Source organism: Toxoplasma gondii, chromosome XII (genome assembly GCF_000006565.2).
Source record: "Toxoplasma gondii ME49 chromosome XII, whole genome shotgun sequence".
NCBI classification, from domain to species: Eukaryota; Apicomplexa; class Conoidasida; order Eucoccidiorida; family Sarcocystidae; genus Toxoplasma; species Toxoplasma gondii.
Genome location: NC_031480.1, coordinates 3245113 through 3272046, shown reverse-complemented (window position 1 = coordinate 3272046; position 26934 = coordinate 3245113). Strand labels below are relative to the sequence as shown.

Below are 26934 nucleotides of genomic sequence, written 5' to 3'. Positions count from 1 at the left end.
CATAGTTTATGCATTTCGATGATTGACCTGCAGGGCAGGCCTGTGTTCTGTCTTGGCTTTTTTCTTCCTTCCTTGCGGACTCTGTACTCTTCGCTGATTTCTGCCTCACGACTTGGAGAGACTTCATCCTTCCCTTCACGGACGTTCGGCCCCGTTAAAACAGTGTGTCGCTGCACAGGTCATAAATTTCGTGACGACTGCATGCTCCGCGTGCTTGCGTTCCCTTCTTCTCCACACACGCTTCTCTTTCCCCTGTTGAAGAAAACGATATGAATTTCTTCAGGGAGCCCGGCAAAACCATCCCGTAACTTCGGCGGTCTGTCTGTCCCCCGGTGGAGAAGCCTCGAAACCGGTTCCAGTGCTTCGAGGGTTCTTTTCTTGGTCTCTTGTTCCCGCGCGACGAGAATTGCCTGTCTTTTCCCCTCTACTGCTGCATGCTCGAACTCGCCGTTCTAGAAGGGAACTTTCCTCCAACGATGTCCCTCTCCTTCTCCACCGCAGTTCTCTCGCGACGCAGGCACCTCCAGAGAGCCGTGAAGCACTGCAACCTCCACAGCCGCTTGCCGCTGCTTGCCCGCCCATCTCCCGCGTCCTGCACAACCTGCAGACGTTCCTTTCTTCCTTTTACGACGCGTTTAACATTTTCTGTCTGGGCAGCTCTTTTGGAAAACTTTCTCCCTCGCGCATTCCTCTTCTACTTCAACGCGTCGCGTCTGGGCAGTTGCTCTGTGGCCGTCCTCCTTCTTTTCTCGGTCCGTCTCGGCCGGCTTCTGCGTCTCTGTGTCTCGACCGTTCCCTTGCTCGAAGAAGAACTCCCTAGATCCAACTCGCGCCATGCACTCGCCTTTGCCCTCTCAACGGCGTCGAGAGGAGCCTGAGTCCAGTCTTCCTCAGAAGCGCCCTCGCAACGCCAGCTCCGAGGACCCCCCCTTCGCACCCACCCTCCCCTCTCTTTCTTGTTCCAATTCGCCACTACGATGTCGAAACTCGCCGCGAGCTCCCAGTCCAGCGTTGGCGAGCGCAGCTCCCCCAAGTGCTCCGAGAGTCGGCAGCGCGCCTGGAGTCCAGGGCGGAGCGTCCCCAGCGTCACTGGAATGCGTCTTCGCTCAGGTCGCCGCTCTCACAGCAGCCGATTCTCCAGACGTCCAAAACTGTCTGGTCCGACTGCAGAAAGCCGCCCGCGAACTCCTGACTCTCGTGAGGGAGGAACACGGCCTCTTGTTCGTCAGAAGTGACTTCGCTCCTGCTTTTTCTCGAGGCGAGCGACCCAGTGGGAACTGCAGGATCCCTCAGAACGGTGGAGATCCCAACGCAGGCTCGCGAGGCGGCGAGGACGCGATAGAGCGCGACCGGCTCCGAGTGTACATCCACCGTGCAGTCCCGCGGTTCCTCGCCCTCGGAAGCCACGCGCTTCCGGTCTTCCGTCACTTTTGCATGCAGTTCATTGCTCGTCTCGTCCAGCTGGAAGGCCGCGCGGTGCCCCTCGCGCTCGGAGTTTTGAGTCGCGTGCTATCGGACGCCTGGGAGAACCGCGGCGACGCCGCTTCTGCCTTTCTTCTGCATGCAGCGATCGACGTCGCAAGGAGATTCTGGAAAACGCTGCTGGTCTTTGCTTGCCTCGCCGCAGCTCGCCTACGTCGCTACGGTCCCGTCGGAGTCCAGGTGAGGGAACGGTTCTTCTGGCTGTTGGGGTACTGCGGAAACTTGGTTTTTATTTCATCCTTTGAAGTTGCAAACGCGAGTTGACTCGAACACACAAGGGCGTTGTCTCCTGAAGCCGACCGTCTACCTCCTTTGCCACAGCAAAGAGGAATGAGACAGGAGAGGCAGAAGCCGAAAACAACGCAGACATGCGCATGTTGCTGGACAGTAAACTCCAGCAGGAGCTGTCTTGACGAGTCGAGAGGGACTGTTGTGTCTCCCAGTTATCCGACCGATGACCGTCTGTATCTCACGGTGCGCAGAAACTCTTTCTGCTTTCGGTGCCGATGCACTCTCCTGTTGGTTGACGCGCGTTTCTTCCGTTCTTGTCGTGTCTGTGTCGATTCTCAATCGCTTCTCTGTCATCCCGGCGTTCCTCGACTTGCCTCTTTCTGTCTGGAATCGTTTTCTTTCGAGCATTCCTCGCTCTCTGTCTCTTCAGGACTTCTTCGGAGGAGAAAAGGCGACTCTCGACGGCTTTCGCGCGCTTGTCTCCATACGCACTGTCCTTCATAACCTCCTTGCCGCCCCGTCGGCCCTCTCTTCTCCTTCTGCATCTTCTCCTCTCTCGTCTGCTGCTTCTCCTCTCTCGTCTGCTGCTTCTCCTTCTTCTCCTTCTCCTTCTTCTGCCTCTTCCCCCGGTGCTTCTTCTCCACTGGTCAGCTACGAGAGTTACCGAGGGGCGTTGGCAATTGTCGAGCGGTCGTTGGAGTTCTTGTGTGAGAAGCCTCTGTCGGTGAAGACGAGCAGTCAGAGTCGCGGCCGCCCTTTCTCCATTCCTCCTGCGTCTTCTCCTCTGGACGCCGAGTGGCCGCTCTTGCAGTTTTCTTCTCTTTCTTCTCTTTCTTCTCTTTCTTCTTCTTCCCCCTCTTCTGCTGCTGAGGCAGGCTCCGCCAATGCATGCGAAGGAGCGTCGCGCGCCGACGAGGCAAATGCGTTGCCCCCGGTCTCTCCTACCTTCAGCAGTTGTCAGGTGCAGTACATCCAAGATGTCGACTCGCTTGTCCTGGCTGACAGCAGCCTGTTGAAGGCTCTCGAGGGATGGGCATCCAGCGACGGTGACCTGCTGCTCGCTCTTCTTCGCCGCCCTCCGCTCGTCTCTCCGTCGAGCGTGAGCGCTTCTTCTGGGTCTGCAGGTGGCGACGCAAGCGCAGACGAAGGTGGAGCAAAGACGGGAGACACAGGGGGAGAACGTCCTGGAGAAAAGACTGGAGAAACATGCATATGCAAGAGTGGAGAGAGCCCCGTGGGCCGGACGCTTCCTGAAGAGCTCCATGGGGAAAAAGACGCCTTGAGCGCCGGTTCTGGCGGATCTGCTATCGATCCGGTGTCGTACACTTTCGTCATCCAAGCTGTTGCCTGGATAGGCAGCCGACGGCCACAGTACCTCCCTCGCTTCTTCCCGGCGCTTCGCGAACTCGTCGACCTTCTCCGCTGTCCATCCAGACTGTCTTCTCCTCTCTCTTCTTCTTCCTCTCCTCCTTTGTCTTCTTTCTCGTTGTCGGTGTCCGGTCGTTTGCTGGCTCTCCCTGAGGGGACGCGAGAAGATCTTCTCGCGGTCTTGTTGATGGAGTTGCTTCGGCTTCTGGCGTCGCCTCTGTGCGCGAGCGGCGCGTGGACGGGGAAGGTGGTGGAGGCGTTGCATGCAGGGGGAAAGCGAGGCTCCCTGCACACCCTGCTTCAGGAAAGCAGAGCCATTTTCGCCGACATGTGGATCAAGAAGTCTCCCTCGCAAACCGCGCGAGACGCTCCGTTCTTCTCGCCCTGCTCCCTCTCTGCGTCGCCTCGCGAGGACTCGCCTGCGACTCCGAACGGAGGCTCGGAGACAAAAGCCGAGACCGAAATGGAGTCCGAGGGGGATGTGGAGGGTCTCTGCGTCGAAGAGGGAGCAGAGGTTCTGCGACAGCAGAGACTGTGGCGAAACGCAGACGAATGTTCGTTCTTTCTGCAGCGCCATAGACACATCGACGCCGTCACATGGCTCGCAGCTTCGCGGACGGACGACGAGCTCGTCGATTTGGCGCTCAAGCATCTGGGACAGACGCATGCGCAGAAGCCACCGAAAAATCCGCTGAGACGCGCGCGAGCCGGTGCCGGGCTGCGCGGAGTTGGACCGCGCGTGGACGCGAGTGGAGCAGACAGAGAAGACGCGCACACCGGAGCTTGTGCCTCTGTCGAGGAAGTGACGAGAGAACTGTTGAGAGAAAAGGAGGACGGCAGGGCGCTGTGGAATGAGGAACCGGGCGACGCCTCACATGCCCGAGAGGACGCTGACATGCCTACGCTCTTCGACTCAGGCATCCTGAAGCCGCGTTCCCTCGCCACCGAGAAAGAGGTAAGGCCGCCGCGCCGCGCGACTCGGGACTCCCCTCGACAAGTCCCAGTTCCTCGAAGCGCGAAGGCGCTCCTCGCCAACGGCGCATGCAGGCTGGATACCTGTGCAGTGAGGTGTACAGACACCCGCGGGCAGATACAAATGTTAGTCGAAGGAGGCTTCACAGCTGGTTTTATCCGAAGCTCTTCGTATCAGTGGATTGATATAGCTATGTCAACTCACGCATATATATATTTATATTTATATATGTTGTATATGTTGGTTTATGTAAATGTATACATCGCTGGACGTTTCTCTGGTTCTGTCTCTTTCTCGATGAGTTGCATGGACAACCGTGCGTCTAGGGCTACATGCATTTTACGCTGAGCGTTTTGCGCCGCTTCCTGGCCTTCCGTCGTTTCGAGCTCCGACGGTTTTGCCCACGTCGGAATGCTCGGTTGGTCTCCGAAACGCCTTTTTGAGTCTCGCACCGGTGTCATCTTCTTCTTCCTCTTTTTTCCGCGCGTTCTTCTCCTTTGTCAATGTTCTTCTGTTTGTGTTCCCATTTTGTCTGCGACTGAATGCCAACAGCAGACTTGCGCCTTTTCCGACTGGACGCAGAGCAACGGATCGCGACCAGGAGGAGCAGAGATGAAAGAAAGCATCGGAGACAAAGGGCCTCTCTCGCTGTCTTCCCTTTCTCCACTTTCTTCTGTTTTGTCTTCACACGATTCCACACAAGTCGTGAAGGTTCCTCCTGTCGAAGCAGTGCACCGACACGGGCGTCTCTTCAAATTTCTCATCTTCCGTCAGATGCTCAGTAGGCGTCTTTCGTTGTTCTGGAAATCTCTTGTCCTCGTCTTCTTTTCCTCCGTCTGTCTGCTCTCTCCGGTCACACTCTTCTCACCGTTGCTCGCTTCCTTTTGTCTCGCCCTGACAGAGAGGGAGGAGCAGGAGGTTCGTTTCGGTCCCCCTTTCTCCTTTTCGCCGACTTCCAGGAGTCGCTCGTTTCCGCTCAGCTGGCTCGAGAGTCGGCAGGGCAGAACAAACAGATGGGAACAATCAGATGGGAACAATCAGATGGGAACAATCAGATGGGAACAATCAGATGGGAACAAACAGATGCGAACAATCAGATGCGAACAAGCAGGGAAGAAGTGGAGTTGAGGATTTTGAGGCCTTCGCTCTCGTGCTGGAGCTTCTGGGACTGATGTGTGTGCGGCAACGGGCGACTTCACGGTGTTGTCGTTCATCCGTTCCAGTGCAAGTAGAGAGATACGTCGAACTCTGGAAATGCAAGAGGGAGAGGGGGGGGGGAGAGAGAGACTGGAAGCTTGGAAACACTGGAAAGAAATAAGTGGAAGCAGATGAGTCTGAAACGCGAACTGAGCTGCGTATTTCCTTCTTTTGCTGTCCGCTTTCTCCTCTTCGATGCAGGGTCTCCTTTCATCCCGCGAGTTGTTGGGTCGAACATCTTCGCGTCTGCGCTCCAGTTCCACCAGGTGAGCCGTCGCGTCTGCCTTCTCGCAAAAAAATTCCTTTTCCACCACCATCTCGTTCTTTCACTCTTTCCTTTTCACCTCTGCTTTGCACCCGGTTTTTTTTGCGTTGCGTCGCACGTCTTCTCCTTTTCCTCTTTGGATTCTTCCTCGCCTCCTCCCTCGTGTTCTCCCTCCTCTTTTGTGTACTTCTCGCCTTCCTCTTTCTCCTCGTCTGTCCTTTCCGGTCTGTCTCTCTTTCGCTTCTTCCCTTTCTTTTCTCCTCTGGCGTCCCCGCGTCTCTCTGTTCTCCTCTGTTTCCTTCTGCGTTGTCTGCTTCGAAGTCTTGCCGCCTGACCTCTCGCGCCTCGAGTCGGGAGTTCGCTGCAGGTTCCGACCAGTCTGTTGGTGTCGCGTTTTCTCTGTTCACAGAGGCGCACAGAAGTCGCTCTTCGCCTGATCTTCTGGCCGAGTCAAGACGCGGAAACGCAGCGAGAGCTGTGCGCCGCGTTTCTACATTCTCTCTTCAGGTGAGAGCAGCGGGAAGGCTTCATCAGAAACGCGCGCTGCAGAGGCCGAGCGAGGCGCGTCCGATCTGCGCAACTGATGTGCCATGGCTTCGGTTTCGTTGGTCGCGTATCGCAGCTTCTTCCTGCCTTTCCGTTAGAGACGAACAGGTTCGCGCCACCGAGGTTTCCTGTGCATGCGCTTCTGGATCTCTGCTCCGGTGTCCATTCTTTTCAGCAACCGGACGATGCCCGCGCTCGAGGAAACTGTTGACGGAGCTGAAGGACATGACCAAGACGTGAGCTTTTCTTCTCGGTCTCTTGTCCTCGCTTTTTCCTCCCTTTTTCATGTTTCTTCTAGCGACTCTTTGCTTTTGTATCGTGGCTCGTGACCCTGTCGCTCGTCACTGGCCCCCATTTTCATGTCCTTCGTCTCACTTGTCTTTGTCCGGTTCTAGCCGCCTTCTCTGCCTGCTCCCTCTTGAGCTTCCACTCGTTCTTCGCTGCCTCCTCTGCGTTCTTACGTCCCCTCATGTCTCTCTCCTCGTCTCACTTCCTCGTGTGTGTCTCTCTGCTCTGCGGCGCTGCCTCTCTGCTCTCTCTCCATCCTCCCGCGTTCGTCCTTTTCCACCGTTTTCGTCTCCTGTGCATCGGTGCGGTTGCCCAGCGCCTTCACCTCCACTTGCTTCATCTCCATCTTCCTCGTCGTCTCCTGCTGCTCCCCTTCCTTGGTCGGCTGCCTACTCGTCACCGCCTGCCGCGTTTTCGGTCTCTTTTTTCTCCACCCAGTTTCGTCTTTTCCCCTTGGGTCTCTGCCATTTCTGCCTGCAGGGCGAGCGCCTGGAGTGGCATGTCCGCGTCAGCTCTCTCCTCGACCTTCTCTTCTACAAAGCCTCTCTGGATGCAGAGACGCTCTCGAGTTTTTGTCGATCGGCTGCTTCTCAGGAACTCCCTGTTTCTCTCCGCAAAGTGACGAATGCACCAGGCTACCGAGCACGGGACCCTCTCTCACCTAGGCCTGCTCCTCGTCTCGTTGCCGACTTCTTCAGCTCTTCTCCACCCTCTTCTTCTTCTCCACCCTCTTCTCCCTCTTCTCCCTCTTCTCTCTGTGTTTCTTCGGCTGCTCGAGTTGCGATTTTGGAGGGAGACGTTCAGCCGTCGCTTCTGGGATGGCCGTTTTCTCTTCCAGGAGACTCTCCTGCGTTCCGCGCGCTTGCCGCCGGACAGGAGGAGAAGGCACCCGACGGGGAAGGCGAGCGAGGAAGAGAAACAGAAGAAGGGAGCGGTCACGGAAGGAGACTGCGTTACAAGCAAGTGCTGCAGCTCTGCCTCGACGCCGTCTTCTCTCCCAGCATTTTAGCGGACAGGTTAGAAAAGTTCGGCGTTGCAAAAACGTCTTTTGCTTCACACACTGTTAACTTCTAATGTTCCAGAAGACCCCGTGGAAGCGACGTTGCAGCCTGCGGAGAGCCTCTGCATCCCTGCAGCTGTCAACGGAAATACACGCAACGCAAAGTTATCTTTCGAGACATTCACAGTCAGACGCGAAAACACTCCGCACAGGCCCCACAAATATCTACACACCTACATAGTGAGAGACATGGCCATATATATATATATATATATATATGTAGATATATATATGTACATATATATATGTACATACACAATACATGTAGATATATATATATGTATATGCGTAGAAGAGAAGCAGAAAAGTGTACTGGACTCTGCGGCGTCGGGATGGTGATGCGATGTGTGTCAGCGTGAAGAGAGACAGCTACTGCCAGTTGTTGGCTCGTTTTTTCACTGATCTGCCGCACATCGGAGCTCTCGGCTTTCAACGCATGACCGATTGGGCGACCGGCGCCTCCCCTCACCCGCGCCGCCTCGCCGTCGCCGTCCTTTCTCAGCTGCTCAAGAGGGGCCATAGTCTTCTGGATCGGAGGTGAGTGGAACGAAGGCAGAAAGGAGACGAAATCGTGACCCAAGCTGCATGTGTAAAGCGACATCTGTATGCGCTCCACAGCGATCAGGGACGACACAGACATCCTTCTAGGCATCTCTATACGTTAATAAAAGCATATCAAGATCTCCGCATCGTTCTATACGGACCGTGTATCTATATGTATCTGTATATACATATATATCTATATCTATATCTATCTATCTATCTATATATATATATATATATATGGTCATATGTATTCTGTATAAATGGGTGTGCAAATAGTGCGTTGTCTTGCTGTGCCGAAACAGCGCCTCAGTCGTGTGGGTTGCCGTGGATCAGTGTGGAGATCTCGGCGTTGATGTCTTGGCTTTCAACAGAAAACTCGGAGTGAGGGGAGGCGTTTTGTCTTTTTTTCAGGACAGCTTTTTCGCTCGTTCTCACGCTACAGCACGCGGCACCTGAAGCTGTTCGTCGCTTGCTGCTGAAGCTGATTAGCTCTCCAAAGGGCATCTACGTCGTCCCCAAGGAGGGCGAAGCAGCAGGTGAGAGAAGGTCCACATGCATCGGTTGTTCTCGCTTGCGTTTTGTCTCCGTTGCATGCATGTGTCTTTTCGCTTCTGGAGAAGGGACTGTACTTGATGCTTCACTCTCGTAGAATGCTCGGTTGTTCGCGTTCGCAAACAATCGCGTTCCTTCACGGGTCCTTGCTCAATTCACCCTTCGCGTTTGCTCCCCGTCTCCCTTTCTTCTCATCTCCCTTTCTCCTTCTCTCCCTTTCTTCTTATCTCCCTTTCTTCTTATCTCCCTTTCTTCTTCTCTCCCTTTCTTCTTCTCTGCCTCTCTCTCTGTGTTGTTCTCACACTCTGGTTCTCTCCTGTGTGTCACCATCGTTCCTTCTCTCTCGTCATCTTGGTTTCTCGAGCGGCCTATGTCTTTTTTTCGTTTTCGCCTTCTTCGTTTGTCTTGGCAGAGCCACCAGCCTGGCAGGAGCCGCGCCGCCTTATCCTTCACCGCTCGTCAAATGAGCATTCGTCGACTCCGCCTCTCTCTTGTGCCTTCCTCGTCGCCCCCAAGTCGTCGAAGGCTTCTGCCTCTTCGTCTCTCCATTCGCCTCGTTCTTCTTCTTCGTCTGCGGTCGCCGCTTGTGATCCTGGGCCGTTTGACCGCTGCTTCGAAGGAGCGCAAGGCAAGGTGGAGAAGGAAGGAGGTTTCTTAATCGACCAAGAGGAGAGAGAAGGGTGGACGGACATGCGCCAGTTCGGCCGTGCATGGATCGAGGCTTGTGCAGGCATTGTGCTCAGGTACGCGCGCTGCGACGTTGAAAAACATGTTGCGAAACTTGCAACTTTCTGCTGTTCCGAAAGCACTCCGGGACCGGTCTGTGCAGAAAAAACGAAGACCAACAGCGGGACACTACCGGTGCTCGTCCGTCCACTTTACTGCAGTCATGTTCAAAACTCTCTCGGGAGTACAGAGTCGACTTTGTTTCCACTTTGCGCTCTCTGCACTGCGTCGCCCAAGCTGTTCGTCGTCTCTCTCGCATGACCTGTCGCCCATTTCTCTCTTTCTGTATGGTCGCTTGGAGAGTTCGCCTCTGCCTTAAGACTTCTATCACGCCATGCAAGTCGCTCCGCGGACTCCACAGACACTCGCCTCTTTCATGTTTCTTCTTTCCGTTTCGGTGCAGGTCTATCGCTCCTCCGGACGCCCAGTTTGCTGCCCCCATCGTCACCAACGCTTTCGTCGCATCTCTGGCTCGGCAGATTCTTCTTCGATCCGAAAGTACGTTTTTCTGTCTTGCTTCTTGCCGGCGCTGTCTCTCAACGCCCTTTCCGCGGTTCGCGAGTCTCCCGCGTCTTTCTCGGCCCTGCGAATTCCAAAGAAAAACACCGCCTTCTTGACGGCCTGCGACGCTCTGGTGTGTGTGTGTGTGTGTCTTTGCTGGTATCTCGTTTCTTCAATGGTTCCTGCCAACGTCTGTGCTTCTCTGTCCTGCTGGCTCCTCCCTCGACGACATACTTGTCAATGCCGTCTTCTCCTATCGCTCCGTTTCCTGCATCTGCTCTTTACCCCCGTATCTGTTTATTTTCTCCTTGTCGGTCCGTCGACCTCCGGGCTCCTCGCTTTCTCCCTTTCATCTCTCTTTCTTGTCTCCTCCCGCCGTTGTCTCTCGCTTCCCCGTTTTCGCTTCCTTCTCGTTCTCCTCCCCTTCATTGCTGTGACCGATTTTCGCCGATTTCGCCGATTTCGTCGTGTCGCTTTCCTTCTCGACAGCTGGCGCAGCTGCACGAGCTGGAGCGGCTTCCCTGGATGCCTTCGAGTCGCAAAAAAGCGGCGCGCTTGATGCGGAAAGCTTGCAGGAGAGACTGAGCTGCTTCGTCACTCTCTGCGTTCGTCGGCCGCACCTTCTCCACCCTTTTTTCGAAGTATTTCTGATCAGTCCTTCTCATCGTCCAGCGCTCGAAAGGCTCTTCGCGAAGGTATCCACAGCTCAGGAAAAAACGCTTCTTCAGAAGAAATGTCTTCGCAGACGCTCGGAGTCTCCTTCAAGTCAACTCACGCTCTTCACATTCGTTTCTCTCGGCTTTGCTGCACCCTTGTGTGGCAACCTCTGTTGATTTGGTCTTGGGTGTGCACTCGGATTCAACGCTGCGCGAAGAACGATCTCAGACTCCCCTGCCTGTCTGTTTCAGATTGGTGCATGGCCTTTTCGTCACAGCGTAGCCAATTAGGACGTTTGTGTTGTCGTGATCTGGCGCATGCGTTTCCTTCAAATGCAGCGCTGCTGTTGTCTGAAACGTACAGCCAAGGCTGTCGAGGTGAACTCGTCTTCCTTCGTGAGAAGGCATTCTGTGGAACCGACGATCCTCTGCTCTTCTCTCGTGTCTGCCCTCTCTCTTGTTGTCTTTTCTGGGTTTGTCGTCTTCTTTCGCCCCTCCCCTGTCAAACTCGGGCGGACGAAAGGAGAACATGTTTGACACTCTTGCGTTCCCATTACGGCGTTTCGTCCTTCGTCAAGGGAGTTGCTCCGGCGCTTTCTCTTGCGCCTTCGTTTTGAGAGTGCTCTCGGAGGCTGTCGAGCTTCTTCCTGAAGCAGGAAGAGCTTCTCTGCAGAGCAGCTGCGACGCCGAAAATGAGCAGCAAACAAATGGAAGTCGTTTCTCAAACAGAAGATCTACTGCGCAGCCACGGGAACCTAACACAATTGCCAGCGTTCTGTAGCCGCCGCGGTGGAGCAGAAACCGTGTCGCCTTCTTTCGGAAGAAAACTCCAGCGAACGAAGGCGGCGAAACATAAAGCGAGGAGATAGGAAGAAAGGAATCCCACACCAGAGAGGGTCGGAAACAACGATCTGATTGAAGGTTGGAGATCTGTGGCATTTTTATTTGCAGTGTATCACCCAAGTCTCCCCAGCTTGTCACCCCGAATACGTCAGACTGCTGCAGGTAGGTTTCGCCGGTTTCCGTTTCCGTGCAGAGACGCCCCTGTTGGCGGTTTCTGTTTCTTTCTGTTCAACTTTTCTCGCCGCCTCGCTGCTATTGATTTCAAGTGCGTGTCTGTTTAGCTTTGCATAACGTTTCCCCCCTGTGCATATTTTCGCCGCGAACGCTCCACTGTTCCGGGATGTCCACAGCGTTTTCTCGCCTGCAGATGTCGGTCGAGACAAACGCAATTTGTGTACAACGCACTCTCTGGTGGACGCAAAGTTCATACGAAGTGTGTGTTGCAGCAATTCTGTCTCCGTCTCTCTTCGTATTTCCCCGCCTCTTTCCTCATTAGCTTTCCATCGCTATGTGACCTTCTGTGTCGGTGCGTTTTTTCTCTCTGTGTCTCTGTCGGTCTGTATCCATCTATCTCTATCTGCGTCGATATGCTTGTCTGTCTCTCTCTGTCCAACTCTCTGAATCTCTTGCGACCTATCTTTCTAAACGCATCATCGGGAGCTTCTGTTCTCAGTCTCTATCCCCATGGGGAAGTTTCCCCCCCCCCCCCCTGTCTACCTCACCTCGTCGTACGCGTCTCTCTGTGTCTCCGAATCTCTCTGTCGGTATCTCTCTTTCTCTCTGTCTCGCTCTTCATGTCGACCTCTGTCTCTGTGCATGCGTGCGCCTCTCCACAACGGAGGGTGGAAACAGTTGACAGGAAATCGAGCGCGTTTTGTGAAGGACTTTCAACAGCGACTGTGGATTTTTGTTTTCGCGTTTGCAGTTTTCGGAACCAGAACACGAGCCTCTCGCGCTGCTCCTCATCGAGCACTGTGTCGCCTTCGCCTTTGCGAATCCAGAGCAAGACTTAGAGCACCTGCCTGCTCTTGTCGCTGCTGTGTGGGCTCTAGCTGAAGGGGAGCGAGAGAGCGAAAAGGCGAGAAGAGAACCGGGAGAGACATGTGAAGCTGGAGAGACAACCGGAACTGGAGAGAGAGAGAGAGAGGCAGAGCAACGGAGAAGAGCCAGTGCACTCCGACTCGCGCTTCCGCTTGTCGCCTTCTTTGACCGGTGCGCGCGAAAGAGAAGAAAAAAAGGGGAAACAGAAGGAACAGAGCGGTCTGTGGGTAGTTGCAAGGAGAAAGCTGTATCTACGAGCAAGACTTCTGAAGCAAGTCACCGCGCATGCAACAGCAGTCAGAGGAGAGCGGCAGCTAGCGGGGCGGAGAGAAGCAGAGGATACTCGCGGGGAGGGAAACGAAAAGACGGAGAGACTCCACTGTACGAGTGAGGAAGACGAAGACCGAAAGGTCTCTGTGTGTGCAGGGTGACAGATAAGGAGACAAAGAGACGGGAGAAACAGAAACAGTGGTCAAACGCAGTCGGATATCTCTGCCCCTGTGTCACTTGCTTATGTCGGCGCCATGTTTGCCGCATGTCAAGCTGGCGACTGCGCGCCCCCGGTCCAGAGAGTCATCCCTTGGCTGAAGTTTTGGACAGCGGAGAGTGTTGGGAAGCGACAACGACGGAGACAACGGGGGGACAAGGGCATTTTGTTTTTTCTCTATTTCACAAGTGGAAACATGGATCAAAAGAGTGTATTCATCTTCGGTGTTGCTTGGTGTGCAGAGCTCAGCTAGCCGTTCTTCTGCCGAAATTTATTTTCGGCGAGTTCAGTGAGACGCAGATGAAAACAGCTCTGAAGCGACTGTTGACAATTCCTCTCGAACTCCAACAGAAAGCTTATCCGGGACGCTCTGTGATGCCGCCAGAAGACATTCTCATGTTGCTCTACAATCTTCCATGCACTACAAGTAAGTTTACAGCTCCAATCTTTCTGGAGTTTCCTGACTTCAGTTCCATTTTGTCAACTCTTTTGTGTTTCCGGTCCCCGCGGGGGACTCGACTGCTCTCGCGCCTTGAAATCTCTCTCGCTACTGCTGGCCAGCTCATCTCTAAGCACTCTCTACGCTTCCTCGAAGTGCATGAGCCATTTGTTCCTTCTTTTTGTGCGCCGGAAATGTACCGCCACTTCCGTACTTCACCTTCGATCTCAACATTGTTTCTCTCTCTCTCTCTGTCGATCTCTCTCTCCTCACCTTCCCTTCCGTCTGTATTTCTTTTTCTTGTTTTCACTTGCTTTCGTATGTTCGCCTCTCGCCATTTGCTCCCTATTTCATTTGTGTTTGTGTCTCAAGTCTCCTTCGGTCTCGAATTCTTCTGTCTCGTAGGCCAGCAACGAAAGAAGCAGACGACAGTGCTAGACTTCTGCCTCGACTTGACGGGGTGCACGAGCCGAGCGGAGTCACCGACTGAGATTTTTCCAATCGATGTAGGTTGTCCTCTCTCTAAAACGCAAAAGCAACCGCGTTTCAGAGTTGCCCTGCGTCTTCCTATATGAGCTGTCATAGTCGTCATGGCTGGGAACTACGCTTGTGTATCTTCCTGTGGACCGACAGGCATCCTCTCCCGAACAGCGATCAGATGTGAGGCTCGTGTCCAGCTTTCGTGGTGGTGCTCCGTGCTCTGTCTGTGTCTCCTCAGATGCGAGTTTGATCAGTTCCACCCGCCTGAGAGTCGTCATCTCTCAGACAGGATTGCTTATAGGTTTTTTCTGTGGCGCATTTCCACGGACCATTCCTCGCTCAAAACAGAGCGTTGCCTCGCGTCGTCGCTGTGGCCGCAGGGTCCGTTTTAGCCGGTTCGTCTCTGAGTGGGAGTTGCCTTTGTTTGCCGTCAAAAAACCATTTCAAGTTGCCTATTTTTCGCTCAGGAGAAGTGCGTTTTTTGTTTCGCTGCTTGCTGGCGTCTCAGGTCATCGCCACCACGTGCCAGCGAATCGCCGACGACGATTCCCAGCCTATCTCGGTCATCTTCGGGCGCCTCGTAAGCGGTTTTTACTCACCTCCTAAAGTAAAAATGAGGACAAAGAGTGCGTAAACAGGCCAGAACATGGAAGAGAGAGAGAGACCTGGATCGCAGGGCATCGGCAGAGACAGACGCAGTTCGACTCAGACAGGATCGAGTCGGAACAGAACTGCTGGAACGCATAAACAGGGACGCAAAACAAACGACAGCCATAGAGTAAGAAAAGGCACCACGTGCAGAACCTCAGAGAGAGAGAAAGAAACAAAGAGGAGGAGACAGATCAGGGAAGGAAGGCAGAGAGGAAAATGCACAGAGCGTCTGAAGCAGACAGGAAGGAAGAACCTAGGAAGAGGGAAACGACGAACGAAACAAGCAGATAAAGAAAGAAGCAGCGAGAGACTGAGAGGGGCAACTCTTCATTCATAGGGGGTGATGAAGCGACTCTTCTGTTGTCGGGGAGGCTGAACACTCTCGGTGGCTTGCGGGTCTGCGTTTTGGCTGCTTTTCTGTGTTCTCAGCTGTGCCAGGTGGCTCAGAACATTCCGTCTCTCCGCGAATTCGTGGCAGGCACAGTCATGCCCGCTCTCGTCCGAAGGAAGGTGGGGAGTTTTTTTTTCGCTGTATGCGCGTTTTCGCAGAATCGCAGATTGACTCTGTGGCTAGGGGTGCTGCTCTTTAGTTCCGGTGACCTCTGAAAAAGCGGCTGCCTGCTGTCGAAGGAAACATCCTTTTGTTTCCAACCCCATGTGCCGTTTCTCTCCCGATTTGAGTTACTCCAGTGTGAAGACATGAGAGCAACGGAGAAACAACGTCGTGTTTTTGCATGTAACGGTACAAGCTGTGATAGAGAACTCCGCTCAAGTAGGTACAAAGCGCTGGAGGAGTTCGGTTTGCTCCGGCGACTGTGTTTCTGAGTTACGCGGCCCTGGTGTGGCCGTGCTGTATGAGTAGCTTTGATTTCCGTCTTGTATCGATATGTCAAGAAACCGGTTTTTCCGGTCTTGTGCGTGTAGTTTGGACACGTCCAGTGGAACAGCGACATTCGAGAACAGGACTCGAGTTCCGCGGCACAGAGAACATGAACCGAACCGCTTAGTCTGTGAACTTGTACGTTGTTAGATCTGGACGAATCGCAGTTTGTGGAAAGGCTTCGTCATGGCGACGTCGATTCTGTGGGCGGAGCGGAAGGACCTGCTTGTGAGAATGATTCTCGTCCTCCCCGAGTAAGACTCGAACAGAGGGGGCAAAGAGGACGGGAACTCTCCCAGAGAGGAAGCGAAGAGGACAAGAGAAGCAGACACGACAGGTGAATCCTGGAGAGAGATGCAGGGACTGGGAAACGAAGAAAAACGGCATCCGTTTTTTTATTGTGGCGGATCCTCCTGCGTGCGAGAGAGAGTGGAGAGGAAGGGGAGGCAAAAACGTACGATGCAGTTTTTGCGGATCTTTCATCCGTTTTCATTTACCCGGCGCGCGGTCTCTCACTCCAGCGAAGGGTCACGATGTGCGTATGCCTAAGGAGGTTTACGCGTGTGTAGTGTCGGGCGGTCGCTGCGCGTCACGTCCATTTCTCTGCGAGGTTTCGCTACCGTCTCCCCACCCGTATGTGTACTCAGAGACAGAACCAGAGACCTCCTCCAGCATCTCCAGCAGCGGCACCCGGTCACTGCCGACATCTCGACATTCCTCTACCAAGACGACCAGGTAACTTTGGAGCATGCAAAATGGCATCGGGCCTGAAGAGGTCAGAAGGCAAAATTAGGTATTTTTAGCTTCTTCGTAGAGGCCCGCAGAATGGAAACTACAGACAATTTCGCCAGCTGGTGTGTCTGCGGTCGTGGCTTCAGATTTCGATGCCTGCGGCCCTTGAGAATTCCCCGGTGGGTCCTGAGTGCATGCGTGCACTTTGCGACCTGAGTTCGTGCCCGTGAATCTCTCTGCTGTTCTTCAGGCCCGTCGATCGTGTCCACATTACCTGCGAGTTCTTCTAGGTTTGACAAACTAGGTCGCTCGAGACAAACGAATTGCCCCGGCGCAGGAGAGCTGCGTCTCTTATGCGAGAGTGTGTCAGTTTCTCAAGCTCGTGTCTGGTCACTGTCGCTCTGCATGTCGCTGCACTGGGATTGCACTTTCCGCTGGCTAAGGTTTGTCTTGCAATCAAATCTGCGGAAAGCGCTTGCTTCGCGCTAGACAGGAGGAATGCTTTTTGGAGAATCTATGGAGCTTCACTATAGGGGGTCCCGCGGGTTTTCTGGCAGCCCGTCGCCCACTGTGCCGGCTGACGAGCTTAGTGTTTCTTTGCGGGTTTCCTAGTCCACGAATGTGGCATGCGAAACGCGTGCAAGCTTTTTAAGGGCCGCCCTAAGACCACGCTTGGACTACGCAAATGAACCTTTTTGTGCAGTTCACGACGTGCACGCAGTATAGGTCAACACGCATTTACAAGCGACATCGATCTTCGTGTGACTCGCGTGTACGTACACTACAGCACGCGTTTGCGATGCGAGGGAGAAACACGAAAGAACCGTGCAGGAAGACAGGTGTTTGACAATCTATATGTAATTCTATATATTTGTCAGTTTGGCGCCACAGTGGGTGCTGCAAGTTCTTCGGCACACTGGCTGAACTCTGACGCTGTCCGTGTTTTGTTGTAAAGCTGCAGACACCGATCATGATCTGCTGTTTATTTAGTTCAGATTTCGACACGTTTTTCTGCGAAGCAGGAGACTGTATAGAACCAGCATAGTGTACTTAGGACTGCGCTCTTCTGAGTTTCGGGATTTGCAACGCGTCTGTTCCTAAGAAAACGGGGCAAAGCAAACGGCTCAAGCACTGACGCCTCCGAAAATACGTACCACCAAGAAAACAATTTATCTACTACGCTCTCGATGAACATTTGAATGCCATTTCGGGCAATCGAGGCGAGAAAATGATGTACGATTGCTTTCTGAAATTGATATGTGTGATCTTCGATCTGTTCCGTATCCACGATACTACTACTTGAGTGCGGATGAGCGTACGGTTCAATTTTGCCTTTGGCAAGGAAGCAGAAACAGCGTGATACTGTATCTTGAATTAGGTCCGTATACGGTGGCTATGCTTCGTTTCCATACCTTTCTGGATGTATGCAGCTAAGGAACTAGAAACCGGCCATGCGTGACAGAGGTGTAAAAGCACGCAGGGAGCGTGTGTTCTGCGCTTTCAGCTCACTTGCAATCTGCCAAATCACAGTGCGACACATCGCAACAGCGTCGGGACGAAGTCTCTGACGGCCGCGTCGCATGCACGCGATATAGTTATTTTCCGTTCTATCAACCGCTGGAAGGACAACGATGAATACAGCTGGAAAGTAGCGACGGAAGGTTCTCCGGTGTGCGAAAATGAAAATATTTTTTTCTGACAGAAACAGTGCCTGCACGAGGGTTGTGTTGTTTGCTCAAGGTTCTTTGCGTCAACGGTGCATGCAGTTCATGCCTTTGCTAAAATCTCCCGAGTCCAGGACATGAAAACCGACAAAAACACGCCTTTTGTTGTCCGACATTGCCGAGAAACTGTGAATGGTTTGTTTGGAGGATGTGTGTTGTTTTTACCTCGAATCGACTGATCGACTGTGTCGCAAAGCGTCGGATGTCCAGTGTCGATGTGAGGACCATTGGACCGCTTTACTCCGCAGTCAGAGCTCCTTTCGTCCGAATCTGAGTCTTCTGCCACAACAAGGCTCCGTGAATGCCGATTGGAATTGAACTGTGTTGACTGGCAGCAGTGTAGTCTTTGTGCGGATGTCCGGGCGGGTGTGTGTTGGTCTGCCTGTTCTGATACCCCGGCAAGAGGCAAAAAAGGCATCAAATTACGTGGCAAGAGAAAGCCTGAGATTGGCGCGGTGAGTGTCTCTTCCTCGTTTCTTTCGTAGCGCTTGCACTGACCATTTGCAGTTCCTCGCAATTCGCCCCTCGGCAGCCACGATGGGCTGGTCTTCGCGACCTCCCTTTCGAGGTTCGCCTCCCGTCCCCCCGTCACGTTTCCCAGATCGTTTCCTAGATCGAGATCGCAACTGCTCTCCATGCAGCTACGCCGCATTTGTTCCACCCTCGCCCGAAGGGAGCAACCAGCAGAGACAGCTCAGGCAACCTCCCCTGCAGCGTGGCCAACAGTGGCAGGCGTTGTGCAAACGTTCCAGACCGGACGACTTTTCTGAAAATCTGGAGCAGTATGGCCACCATCTGCATGCAACCGATTTGCCGCCGCCAAAACACGGCCAACAGCATAGTGGAACCCGTCCGACAGGGCATCCTGGAGGACAAAAGAGGTTTTTACCGGAAGGGTTTGGCTCTTCGGTGCGGACTTCCCGGGAAGCTGACCCCTCTCGAGTGCCTTCCTGCTCTGAAAACATTCATCGGTCCCGCCACACCGACATGAGGGAGTGTATAGGGCACGTACAGAGCGATTTCGCCGAACAAAGGCATAGGGAGGGCTCTGCACACCGCCAGATTCAACGGGAAAACATCGGGGTGAGTAGGAATCCGCGTTGCTCGCGCACTGGACCGCAGCCTCTGCTGTCAGCGGACGTACGCCAGCGACGTGCAGAGGCACCGGTGTATTTCTCTGGCAGTAACTCAAACAATGAGTATCAAGGCAACGCCCTCGATATGCCGCCGTCATTCAAGGGGATGAACAAAATGCATGAAACAAGATCTCAAGTAAGGACGCAGCCCATGAACCTCTGAATGGTGGTAGAGGGTGCACGAAACATGGGACGTGTAGCTGTGGCCAACGTATGCTCATCCGTGCGTGTGGGTGTTTCTCAGTCCTCTGCCAAGGAATCCTCAGGCCCACAGCATTTCCAGCGGTCGAAGGACAAAGTGCTGACTCCTCTTCAGATATCAAAGCGCGACGCGGATATTCTCCACACAAAACGGTCTGAGGGTTATCAAAGATACGTTCGAGCAGTTCCTCGGGAAAAGAGGTCGCCACTATGCCGGACCACATGGCACCCTGTGACGCCGCGTTCAGCCCAGGTCCGTATGGGGGAGAGTCGACTGTATTGAATCGCTAATCCTATATTTGCTTCATGAATGTAGGAGCCACTTTTAGAGCAGATACGTAGCAAAGATGGTCTTCCAATACCGAGTGAGGTAGACATGTGAAAGGCAACGCAAAAAAGCGGACTTTCAAGCGCTCTCTCAAATTTGACAGTCCAAGATCTATTTTGGGCGTGAGTGATGCACAATAATGTATGTGGGTAAAATGTCTTGTCTGTTTGCAGAATCTCAGTGTCAAGCAATGGAGAGATCTGCTCAGCAAGTGGCGCCATCAGGTGCACTTATGGACCAACGTAGGTGATACAGATTTAACCACGTCGCCGCCGATGGTTGCTATGCAGTGTTTCTGATTTGCCGGTTCTGTCTTCTGAGCCACTGAATTTCTGCAGCTCCCCGAGCATGTATACTCCAGCATCTCGGGAATGGCGGTTGAGGATCAAATGAAGACACTCGGAAGCATGACGGCCCGTGAACTGGACTCAAGAGACGGAGTACACAAGGATGCCGGCAAGAGCGAGGATAGCAGAAATGTCGAGACCCGTGAGGTACGATATGGTTCGTGAGTATGTAAATACGTCCGTTACAAGTTTGTACAAGCATGAGCATGACCATTGTCGTCTCTGCGTCAGTTTCTGATTTCTTTTCTGCGTGGCATTTGCAGGCGATCGGCAGGTCATCGGAAGAAATCGCCAGCTGGTTGACAGCTCTAGAGTTGCCAACAGGCACAAAAGACAAGCCATCAGCGTTGGCTGGTAAATCGGACGCTCTATGCAGGCCCATTCTGTTCGTACCCTCGTGGTACCGCACTGTTCTACATCGAAAGAAGTGAGCTGCTCTTTCTCCTCCCCTGTCTAATCCATCTACGGGGGCTAAAAGAAGCCGACCACAGACGTGCGCACTAATCTGCCGATCCTAACTCTTCTTTTGTCCTTGTGTTCTATTTCTCTCTCAGGTTTGACGTAGTCCATGAAAAAGACTTCGAAACTGCAGCTGAACAACTGGCAAAGAAAATTAGTAAGTCTGTTTCATAGTAAGACGAGTCCTCCTACAGTGTTACGAGGAGCAAGTATTACGAGGCAGTCCCTTATCTTCTGTGGTACCTGGTGTTGACTCAGGAGCCGGCAGTCATCTTCAACAGCAACACTTCAGGAGCAGTGCCAGCGTCATGCGTTCTGTGTACGGCCACTCGTGTGCCGCGCTACAGACGTTTGAAATGGAGGTTTCCGCGTCTCAGGTATCAGAGGACTCGCAAGCTAAAGAGGATTTCCAGAATCGTACGAACTACAAGATATCTAGAAACCTTCCACTAGATATGGTTCTCAGACTTACCAGACGACAGCCCGACCTTATTGGTAAGGTATGTGGGAAGGCATGTGCCGAGACCCTGTCTTCGAATGAAGATGAGGATGGGTTCCTTATGCGGCTGTGCCAACGGCAACGGGAACAGGCAGTGCTTTTCATTCAAGGTGTGTTGTATTCTGACTTCTCGTCATCTCAGAACGTAAAGGGACGTCGTGATTCCCGCCAGCACAGTGGGAAAACTTGCCGAAGAAGATTTTTGTGAAATTCGCTTTGTTGCACCCGTTCTACTCTCCCGTTAGTGAGTCGACTCGCATTCACGATATGAAGCCTACGATTGTTCCTGTGGCAGAGTCAACCGGGCCGCCGAGCAAACTGGTGACACCGCGACCCATCGCCGGACCGCCTTCCACCTGCGAGTTCATACAAGCAAAATAAATTACACATCCGCGCGCAGCCAAGCGCTCTGGCACTCACCATGTCGCGCAGCAGAGCCTCTCCACCTTTGCAAGGCCAGAATACTGTAGTTGCATTATACATTCGAAGTAAAGTTGCTTCGTTGACGGGATAAGACCGACCTTCACATGTTTCCATGGCAGCGTCCTTCTCTTCGGGTGTTAGGCCGACAAAGTCCTGCCTTTCCTCGCAAGGCCCCTCATAGTGAGCCTGAAGGATGGCTAATACAGGCTTCGGCGTCTCGCTACTGTGCACAGAAACATACCGGAGCCATGCAAGCTTTGTGTGCCTCTGCCCACTCGAGCGGACACGGGGCAGTGAAATCACGCTCGCATTTCTCCTCGATGCACGGCCAATCAGCTAAGCATCGCTCCTCGAATGCTATCTTGTCTTGCTCCGTTCGACTGGCGAAATTAACCTCCTCTCTGCAAGGACCTGCGTAGCTGTCCTGTTCACAACGACGTTCAGCGAAGTCAAATCAAGAACGGTTGCCGTCATCGTTACCCCAGGCAAACATTTCTCTAAGGCAACGTTCCTCCAACTTGCGGGACAAGCGAAAGAGTAATCACGTTTGCATTTGCTTTCGCAGGGGAACAGAACGTTGCACTTCTTCTCGAACAGTTGCTTGGTTTCAGAATCCAAACTCCCGACGCTTTCCACAGGTCCGCAAGGTCCGACGTAGCCCTCAGGAGCTTTGCACTTTCCCTCGCCTCCTGCACGTCGGCCCTTGATGCCGGGGGACATTGGAGCAGTTGACGTATAAATTACCAATCGAGGTCCAGCCGTCGGGACACGGGACCGAAAAATCCCGTTTGCAAGCGGCTTGGCAAGGCCCTAAATTGTGATGCCCAGGAGTACACGTGGCCAAAGCTCCAATATTGAAGCTATTTCATACAGTAGGTGTCACATGCGGCACTCCATCTTTCTCTCTCTGGGCTGAACCCGGGATGCATCGATGGCTGGGGCCTAAAAGCGCAAGGTCCCAGTATCATACCGGGAAAGCTCAGCGAAATTCATTGTTCTCGAACATCGCCCTAGAAGACAAGGGTGTGCTAACTGACCGGGTCACAACGCAGACGAACGCGTTCGGGCTTACCGGAGTAAGAAAATGGTGCGGAACAATGACCAGCTCCAACCCTACCAACCAGTCTGTAATTCTAGAGTATAAGTACGATGTGAAGCAAACTTACTCGGTCCATCCAGTCGGACAAAGCTGCGTATAGTCGCGCACACACTTCTTCAAGCTAGCAAACAGTGTCACGAGTTATTTGCTATCGTACACGAAGTGGCAAGTTGTGTTACCATGGCCAAGTGACGAGACACTCGCGTTCTTTTGCTTGCTTTTCTTCCTTAGAGAGGGAAAAGTTCTGGGTTTTCTCACATCTCCCTAGGAATACAGGGCGTGTGCTGAGCTTGCCAGTAGATGTGTTGCGAGACCCACCGATGTAAGTGGCAGGAGCTGTGCAGGTAAAGCCGTCGCTGCCTTCTGTCCAAGAGAACGGACAGAGGAATGAGTAATCGTGGTCGCAGCCTTCAGCCTCCGCGTATGCAGTTCTCAAGGCCCTCGCTACTTCAGGCGACATTGTTTTTTCCAGATCTCGGAGGTCATATCCTAGAGCTGAAGCCTGCAGTGAACGCCTTTTTTGTGCTGCTTCCTCTGTTCTGTTAACAGTGCCCTGTAGCTGAGGCCACTGTTGTGTACACGACTTCACTCCAGCTAGTATACCGCGTCTTCTCTTACTAGATCATCGCACTGGTCGACGGTGTCACGTGCTCTCTTCTGGTTTTCCCTCAGTTGATCCTCCTGTTCTGTACCATTGTTCATATCGTAGCGCTATGGCGTCCCGATTCAGCACACACAAGAGCCTACCTTCTGCCTGTTGTTCACATTTCTCTTTCATCTGTTGTTCAACTTGTCCCCGGTGAGTAAACGGAACCTGTTCAAAACAAGGGTTCCAAATAAACGGTGAACTACTTTCAAAGGAATAACTACCTTCAGTAAGAGGTCCTGTGCCTGTGCAAGACATTGCTGACGCAGCTTTTCTTTTGAGGGGATCACCGCTGCAGCTTGCTGCAAGCTTTGCTTCGTTTTGCGCTTGCAGTCAGTCGTTTTTTCTGCTTCGCGTTTGAGCAGTTCGTGTAGGAGGTTTGACTGCTGCTGCTGCGCTTGGTGGCTGTTTCCTGAGAAGGACAGTTCCTGTCCCGAAAGACTTCGTGAATCGGGTGGCACTCGGAAGCGGAAAGCTTGACCGTTCATAAATAACCCCACCCACACTATACAAGCAAAAAGATGGAGGGCTCTCATTTTAATACTCGAGTGACAGTTCGGGTTTGATACACCATCCATGCCCGGAAAAATATCAAAACGAGTTGTTTCATTGTTACCAACGCTCGAGCCGGTTGGACCAAGGTGTACGTACGGTCATCTCTACCGTTTGTGTATTTCCTGAATTGCCTTTAGTGTTACATAGAGGGTAAGATCTCTACTTTACGGTAACTTATGCACTGGAACCGATGTACCGTCCACCGTGTGGTTGTCTTTTCCATACGTTGGGGGGGGGGCGGGCGCGTTGCCTACCCTGCGTGTTTGCGCTACTCTGTCGGTTCTCTACATATACACCGAGTCCACCCTTTTATATATGTTCGGAGTATTTACATTGATGTATAGTTGCGCATATCAATAAATATGTAATGTTCCACTTGTGGCTTTTTTCCTTTTCTGCGATAGGTTGGGCGACTTGATGGCACTACACAGTAACACTTTGATGACAGGAGCCCTCAGCGCCGGGGGGGGGGGAACTTCACGAGCTCCTCCGGGAGTGTGTACGGAATCATCCAGCCCTGTCTTGATAACATGCTTGGTTAACTGTTCTTTCTAGTTGGAAAAACCATTAGATCTGCGCCAATCGTGTTTCCTTAACGTTTTGTCTCACACAAGATTCCGGGCGAAGGTGCCGTATCAGACGTCCTTGTCCGCTTGTGCCACGTACGCTGATGCCGGCTTTTCACCCGTATGTGCAGTGTCAGCAAGAGAAAAGACAAATCGATCTTATAACACAGTTAAAATGATGTGTTGTGTCACGATTTAGGTGATTAAGAAATTCATACCACTTATCAAGTTTATCACTGTCAAACGGGAGCGTGCTGATCAACAGTGCTGGGGGGGCCGGCGACATCCTCCATGCCCAAGCGCATCTGAATGGCAGCTGAGGAATTGTGCCTTTCGCATGTTGTTCTAGCGAACACTGTCCCATACACGTTTTTGCGCAGCAGGATACCCTTCTTTTACACGAAACTAGATCTTGTACTCTGTCGTGCCTAAAATCGCTACCCCAGACAGGTTTTCCGCATGTTATCGCATTTACGTTTCGCGGATAATACCTGCGTGGTATGTGCATCATAGCCTCCTCTGTCTTGCCATTTTTGTTGGCATTATGCACGATGGCGGCCCAGAGAAAACGTTTCTACAGTGAAGCAGCGGCGAGCTACCCTGCGCCCGTGACACACTATGCAGATGAACTGCCGAAAACACTCTATCAGCTAGAGTTCCGTCCGCCTCAGCGTCGTGAAGAGACGGTGATCAAGACATTTGTTGAGGATGGTCTTAAACACCGCGACACACCGAAGGCGACGCGGTCACGGCAAAACAGATAGAGCGTCAACTAGAGATGGGAGGCGGTGTGACATGTGGGCGGAAGTCAGAATACATGACGACGATCAATAAAACCCTCCAAGTACCTCATCATCGGTACGATAGGAGCGTTTCTCACACGGGTGTGGGCTTGGTTAGAGGGGAAGCGTTGAAATTTGAGAGACGTTCACGAAGAGCGATGGAACATCTTGTAGTCCGTTGAAGATACACTATTGCTTCACCCCGAGTCTGTGTCAACGTGCAACCGCAGACAACAGCCAGCTCTGTACAAGGGGACTGATAGACCAAGCTGCCTCCTCCGTCCATGGGGAGATACTATTTACACATCAGGTACAGATGCACGCTTTCGGCGGCTGTCAGCCGCCACCAAGCGCACTGCTTCATGCAGTTGTCTACTATTCGTGGAGGTTGGGGAACAGGGAAAACAGTTGTAAACATGCTTCAGAATTACGGATGTCTGACTTCCTCAGGCTTTGCTCCAATCCTATCAGGCGGGAATGTTTGCCCTATTAAGGGTATCAGTCCCCAAAGCGTGTGAGTTGTTGTCTCGCTCCTGTACCCGTAGAAATAGGACACTCAGGCCACCCCCCCACAGAGTTTCTGCCGACGAAGGCTACGTTTCTCCCTTCCAATAAAACTGACTTGACGTAAGTCTTCTCACAACGTTTGCTGCGGTATCGAGCCTGATAATGGTCTTCTTTTGTTCCAGCTCGAGCCGACATGTCTACTCACTGCCCCATCTGTTCTTGGTGTGCCGAACAGGAAAGGCACTCCTGGATACGAGGGTCACATTCCTGGATATTCGGTAAGACACACTGTGACTTCAAGCACCTTCAGGTTCTTACAAAACTCGCATTATTTTCTGGTTCCTTGTTGCGCCGGTCCTCATTGACAGGGCTATATAATGAAGACAACACCACCCATTCCTTACCAGCGGAAAACAAGGGACAAGCCTCCGCGACCGGTGAACAAAGTAAATCTTTCTCAAACATAGTAAGCTACTGGATCCAATCTCAGATTCACTTTCTCCCGCGGGAGATCCACTTCGAAGCGTAGACGCAGGACTGCTCCAACACAACGAAATGCTTCATTGCCTAGCACGTACTTTTCCTGTCGTCGTTTCAGCCTTCTGCACATCCCTGGATATATGGGATTTGTTCCAGAGGCAGCATAACCTTTGTAGCAAAATGACACTGTTTCTGTTGGTAAGCCAAATGTGACTCGTCGGATGACTGCAAAGCTGCGAAGCAACGAAACAGATACAGATGACTGCAGCGTATCCCAGCAAGCACACACGCTTTGGCACGGACCGAAGAAGAGCTGCGTGGATATTTCCTCAACAATTGCCAGATGACTTGAGCGAGGGACTACACGGCGGGATCGTGTATTAGTTATTCAGTCGTCGGAAGAAGAGGTCGTAGTCCAAGCAATCCCCAGAGACTTCTGGAGCGCGGAAGCCTGCAGGCCACCAAGCGAGAGTCAGCCCACTCTGTGGCGTCAATGCCGTTATAGTAGCGGCGTAACCCCGTCAGGAAGCTGTTTCTCTGCTTTGATTCTATCTCATGAGGTTTCGGTGCAGCTTCTTTTTCGCCGGATATAAAAAAAAACATATGCTAAGGAGTTGTGTGGTCTCGTTGGTGGTGTCTAGAGAGAAGTTGTTTCCATGGTTGACCTCCCGATCCCTCGGCAACATCGTTCCAGTTACTGAGTTCCCGAAAAACCTCCAACACACTGCTATTCCTCGGTAGAGAAGTTTCCTGACTCCATGTTAAGGAGAGTGGGAGCAGTTGACGTGCTAACGTGCCCGCCTTTTCCGTGGCGGCAGTGATTGTACGCCAAGTGGCGGCATGCTCTCATCGCGGGAACACCTGATCTGCCACGGCGAGCCGGGGGTCGAGCGCCCAACCGTTGCTATCGGCATAGACGTTCAACAACTACGGTTTTTACAAGGGAAGCCAGAAGTAGCGTGGCTGTCGAGAAGCTTATCGAGAACTCTAGTCGCTGGGGCGTGTCACCTGTGTTCGAAGCAGCCCAGCACACGACCTGTGTACCGTAGGCAGAGAGCTGTTTGTTGGCAGTATTTTCGGGACCCGCATCTACACGGAGCGCGACGCGCGGAAGGTCCCATGGTGTCCCAGGAGAAAGCGCAAAACCCTGTGCCTTGCCGTTTCGGTACTGTCCCAGAGGATTTGCGAGCGGTTCTCCGATGTAGCACTCGCTGATGTCTGGCCCGCACATTGGCCGG

At 52.9% G+C, this 26934-nt stretch overlaps 4 protein-coding genes across 4 annotated transcripts; 2 read left to right on the top strand and 2 right to left on the bottom strand.

The window, feature by feature from the left end:
• Positions 1–48: 48 nt before the first annotated feature.
• TGME49_247330 (hypothetical protein) lies at positions 49–16878 on the top strand. Its single transcript, XM_018780819.1, has 21 exons — positions 49–1662; positions 2144–4036; positions 4607–4835; positions 5453–5517; positions 5926–6023; positions 6238–6298; positions 6831–7366; positions 7765–7947; positions 8368–8492; positions 8921–9251; positions 9638–9732; positions 10225–10430; positions 11343–11396; positions 12160–12446; positions 13005–13189; positions 13607–13707; positions 14190–14261; positions 14762–14842; positions 15363–15466; positions 15860–15947; positions 16195–16878. The coding sequence occupies exons 1-21, from the start codon at positions 835–837 to the stop codon at positions 16246–16248; spliced, it is 5676 nt and encodes a 1891-aa protein (XP_018634957.1). The 5' UTR covers positions 49–834; the 3' UTR covers positions 16249–16878.
• A 229-nt stretch (positions 16879–17107) lies between these two features.
• On the top strand, positions 17108–20971 carry TGME49_247320 (hypothetical protein). The gene is made up of 7 exons (XM_018780818.1): positions 17108–18940; positions 19049–19258; positions 19507–19575; positions 19672–19827; positions 19944–20107; positions 20235–20296; positions 20398–20971. Exons 1-7 carry the CDS (start codon positions 18206–18208, stop codon positions 20844–20846), a joined length of 1845 nt encoding a protein of 614 aa, XP_018634956.1. The 5' UTR covers positions 17108–18205; the 3' UTR covers positions 20847–20971.
• On the bottom strand, positions 20007–23109 carry TGME49_247310 (cpw-wpc domain-containing protein). Its single transcript, XM_018780817.1, has 16 exons — positions 23031–23109; positions 22908–22974; positions 22779–22846; positions 22479–22719; positions 22340–22424; positions 22228–22281; positions 22134–22174; positions 22032–22071; positions 21933–21973; positions 21806–21871; positions 21542–21750; positions 21303–21485; positions 21160–21247; positions 21059–21102; positions 20612–20994; positions 20007–20535 (listed from the first exon to the last, which is right to left on the bottom strand). The coding sequence occupies exons 2-15, from the start codon at positions 22936–22938 to the stop codon at positions 20899–20901; spliced, it is 1287 nt and encodes a 428-aa protein (XP_018634955.1). The 5' UTR covers positions 22939–22974; positions 23031–23109; the 3' UTR covers positions 20007–20535; positions 20612–20898.
• A 2564-nt stretch (positions 23110–25673) lies between these two features.
• TGME49_247305 (hypothetical protein) lies at positions 25674–26927 on the bottom strand (the record flags this gene model as incomplete). Its single annotated transcript, XM_018780816.1, has 2 exons — positions 25674–26056; positions 26705–26927. 2 exons carry the CDS (start codon positions 26925–26927, stop codon positions 25674–25676), a joined length of 606 nt encoding a protein of 201 aa, XP_018634954.1.
• Between the last annotated feature and the right edge of the window lie 7 nt (positions 26928–26934).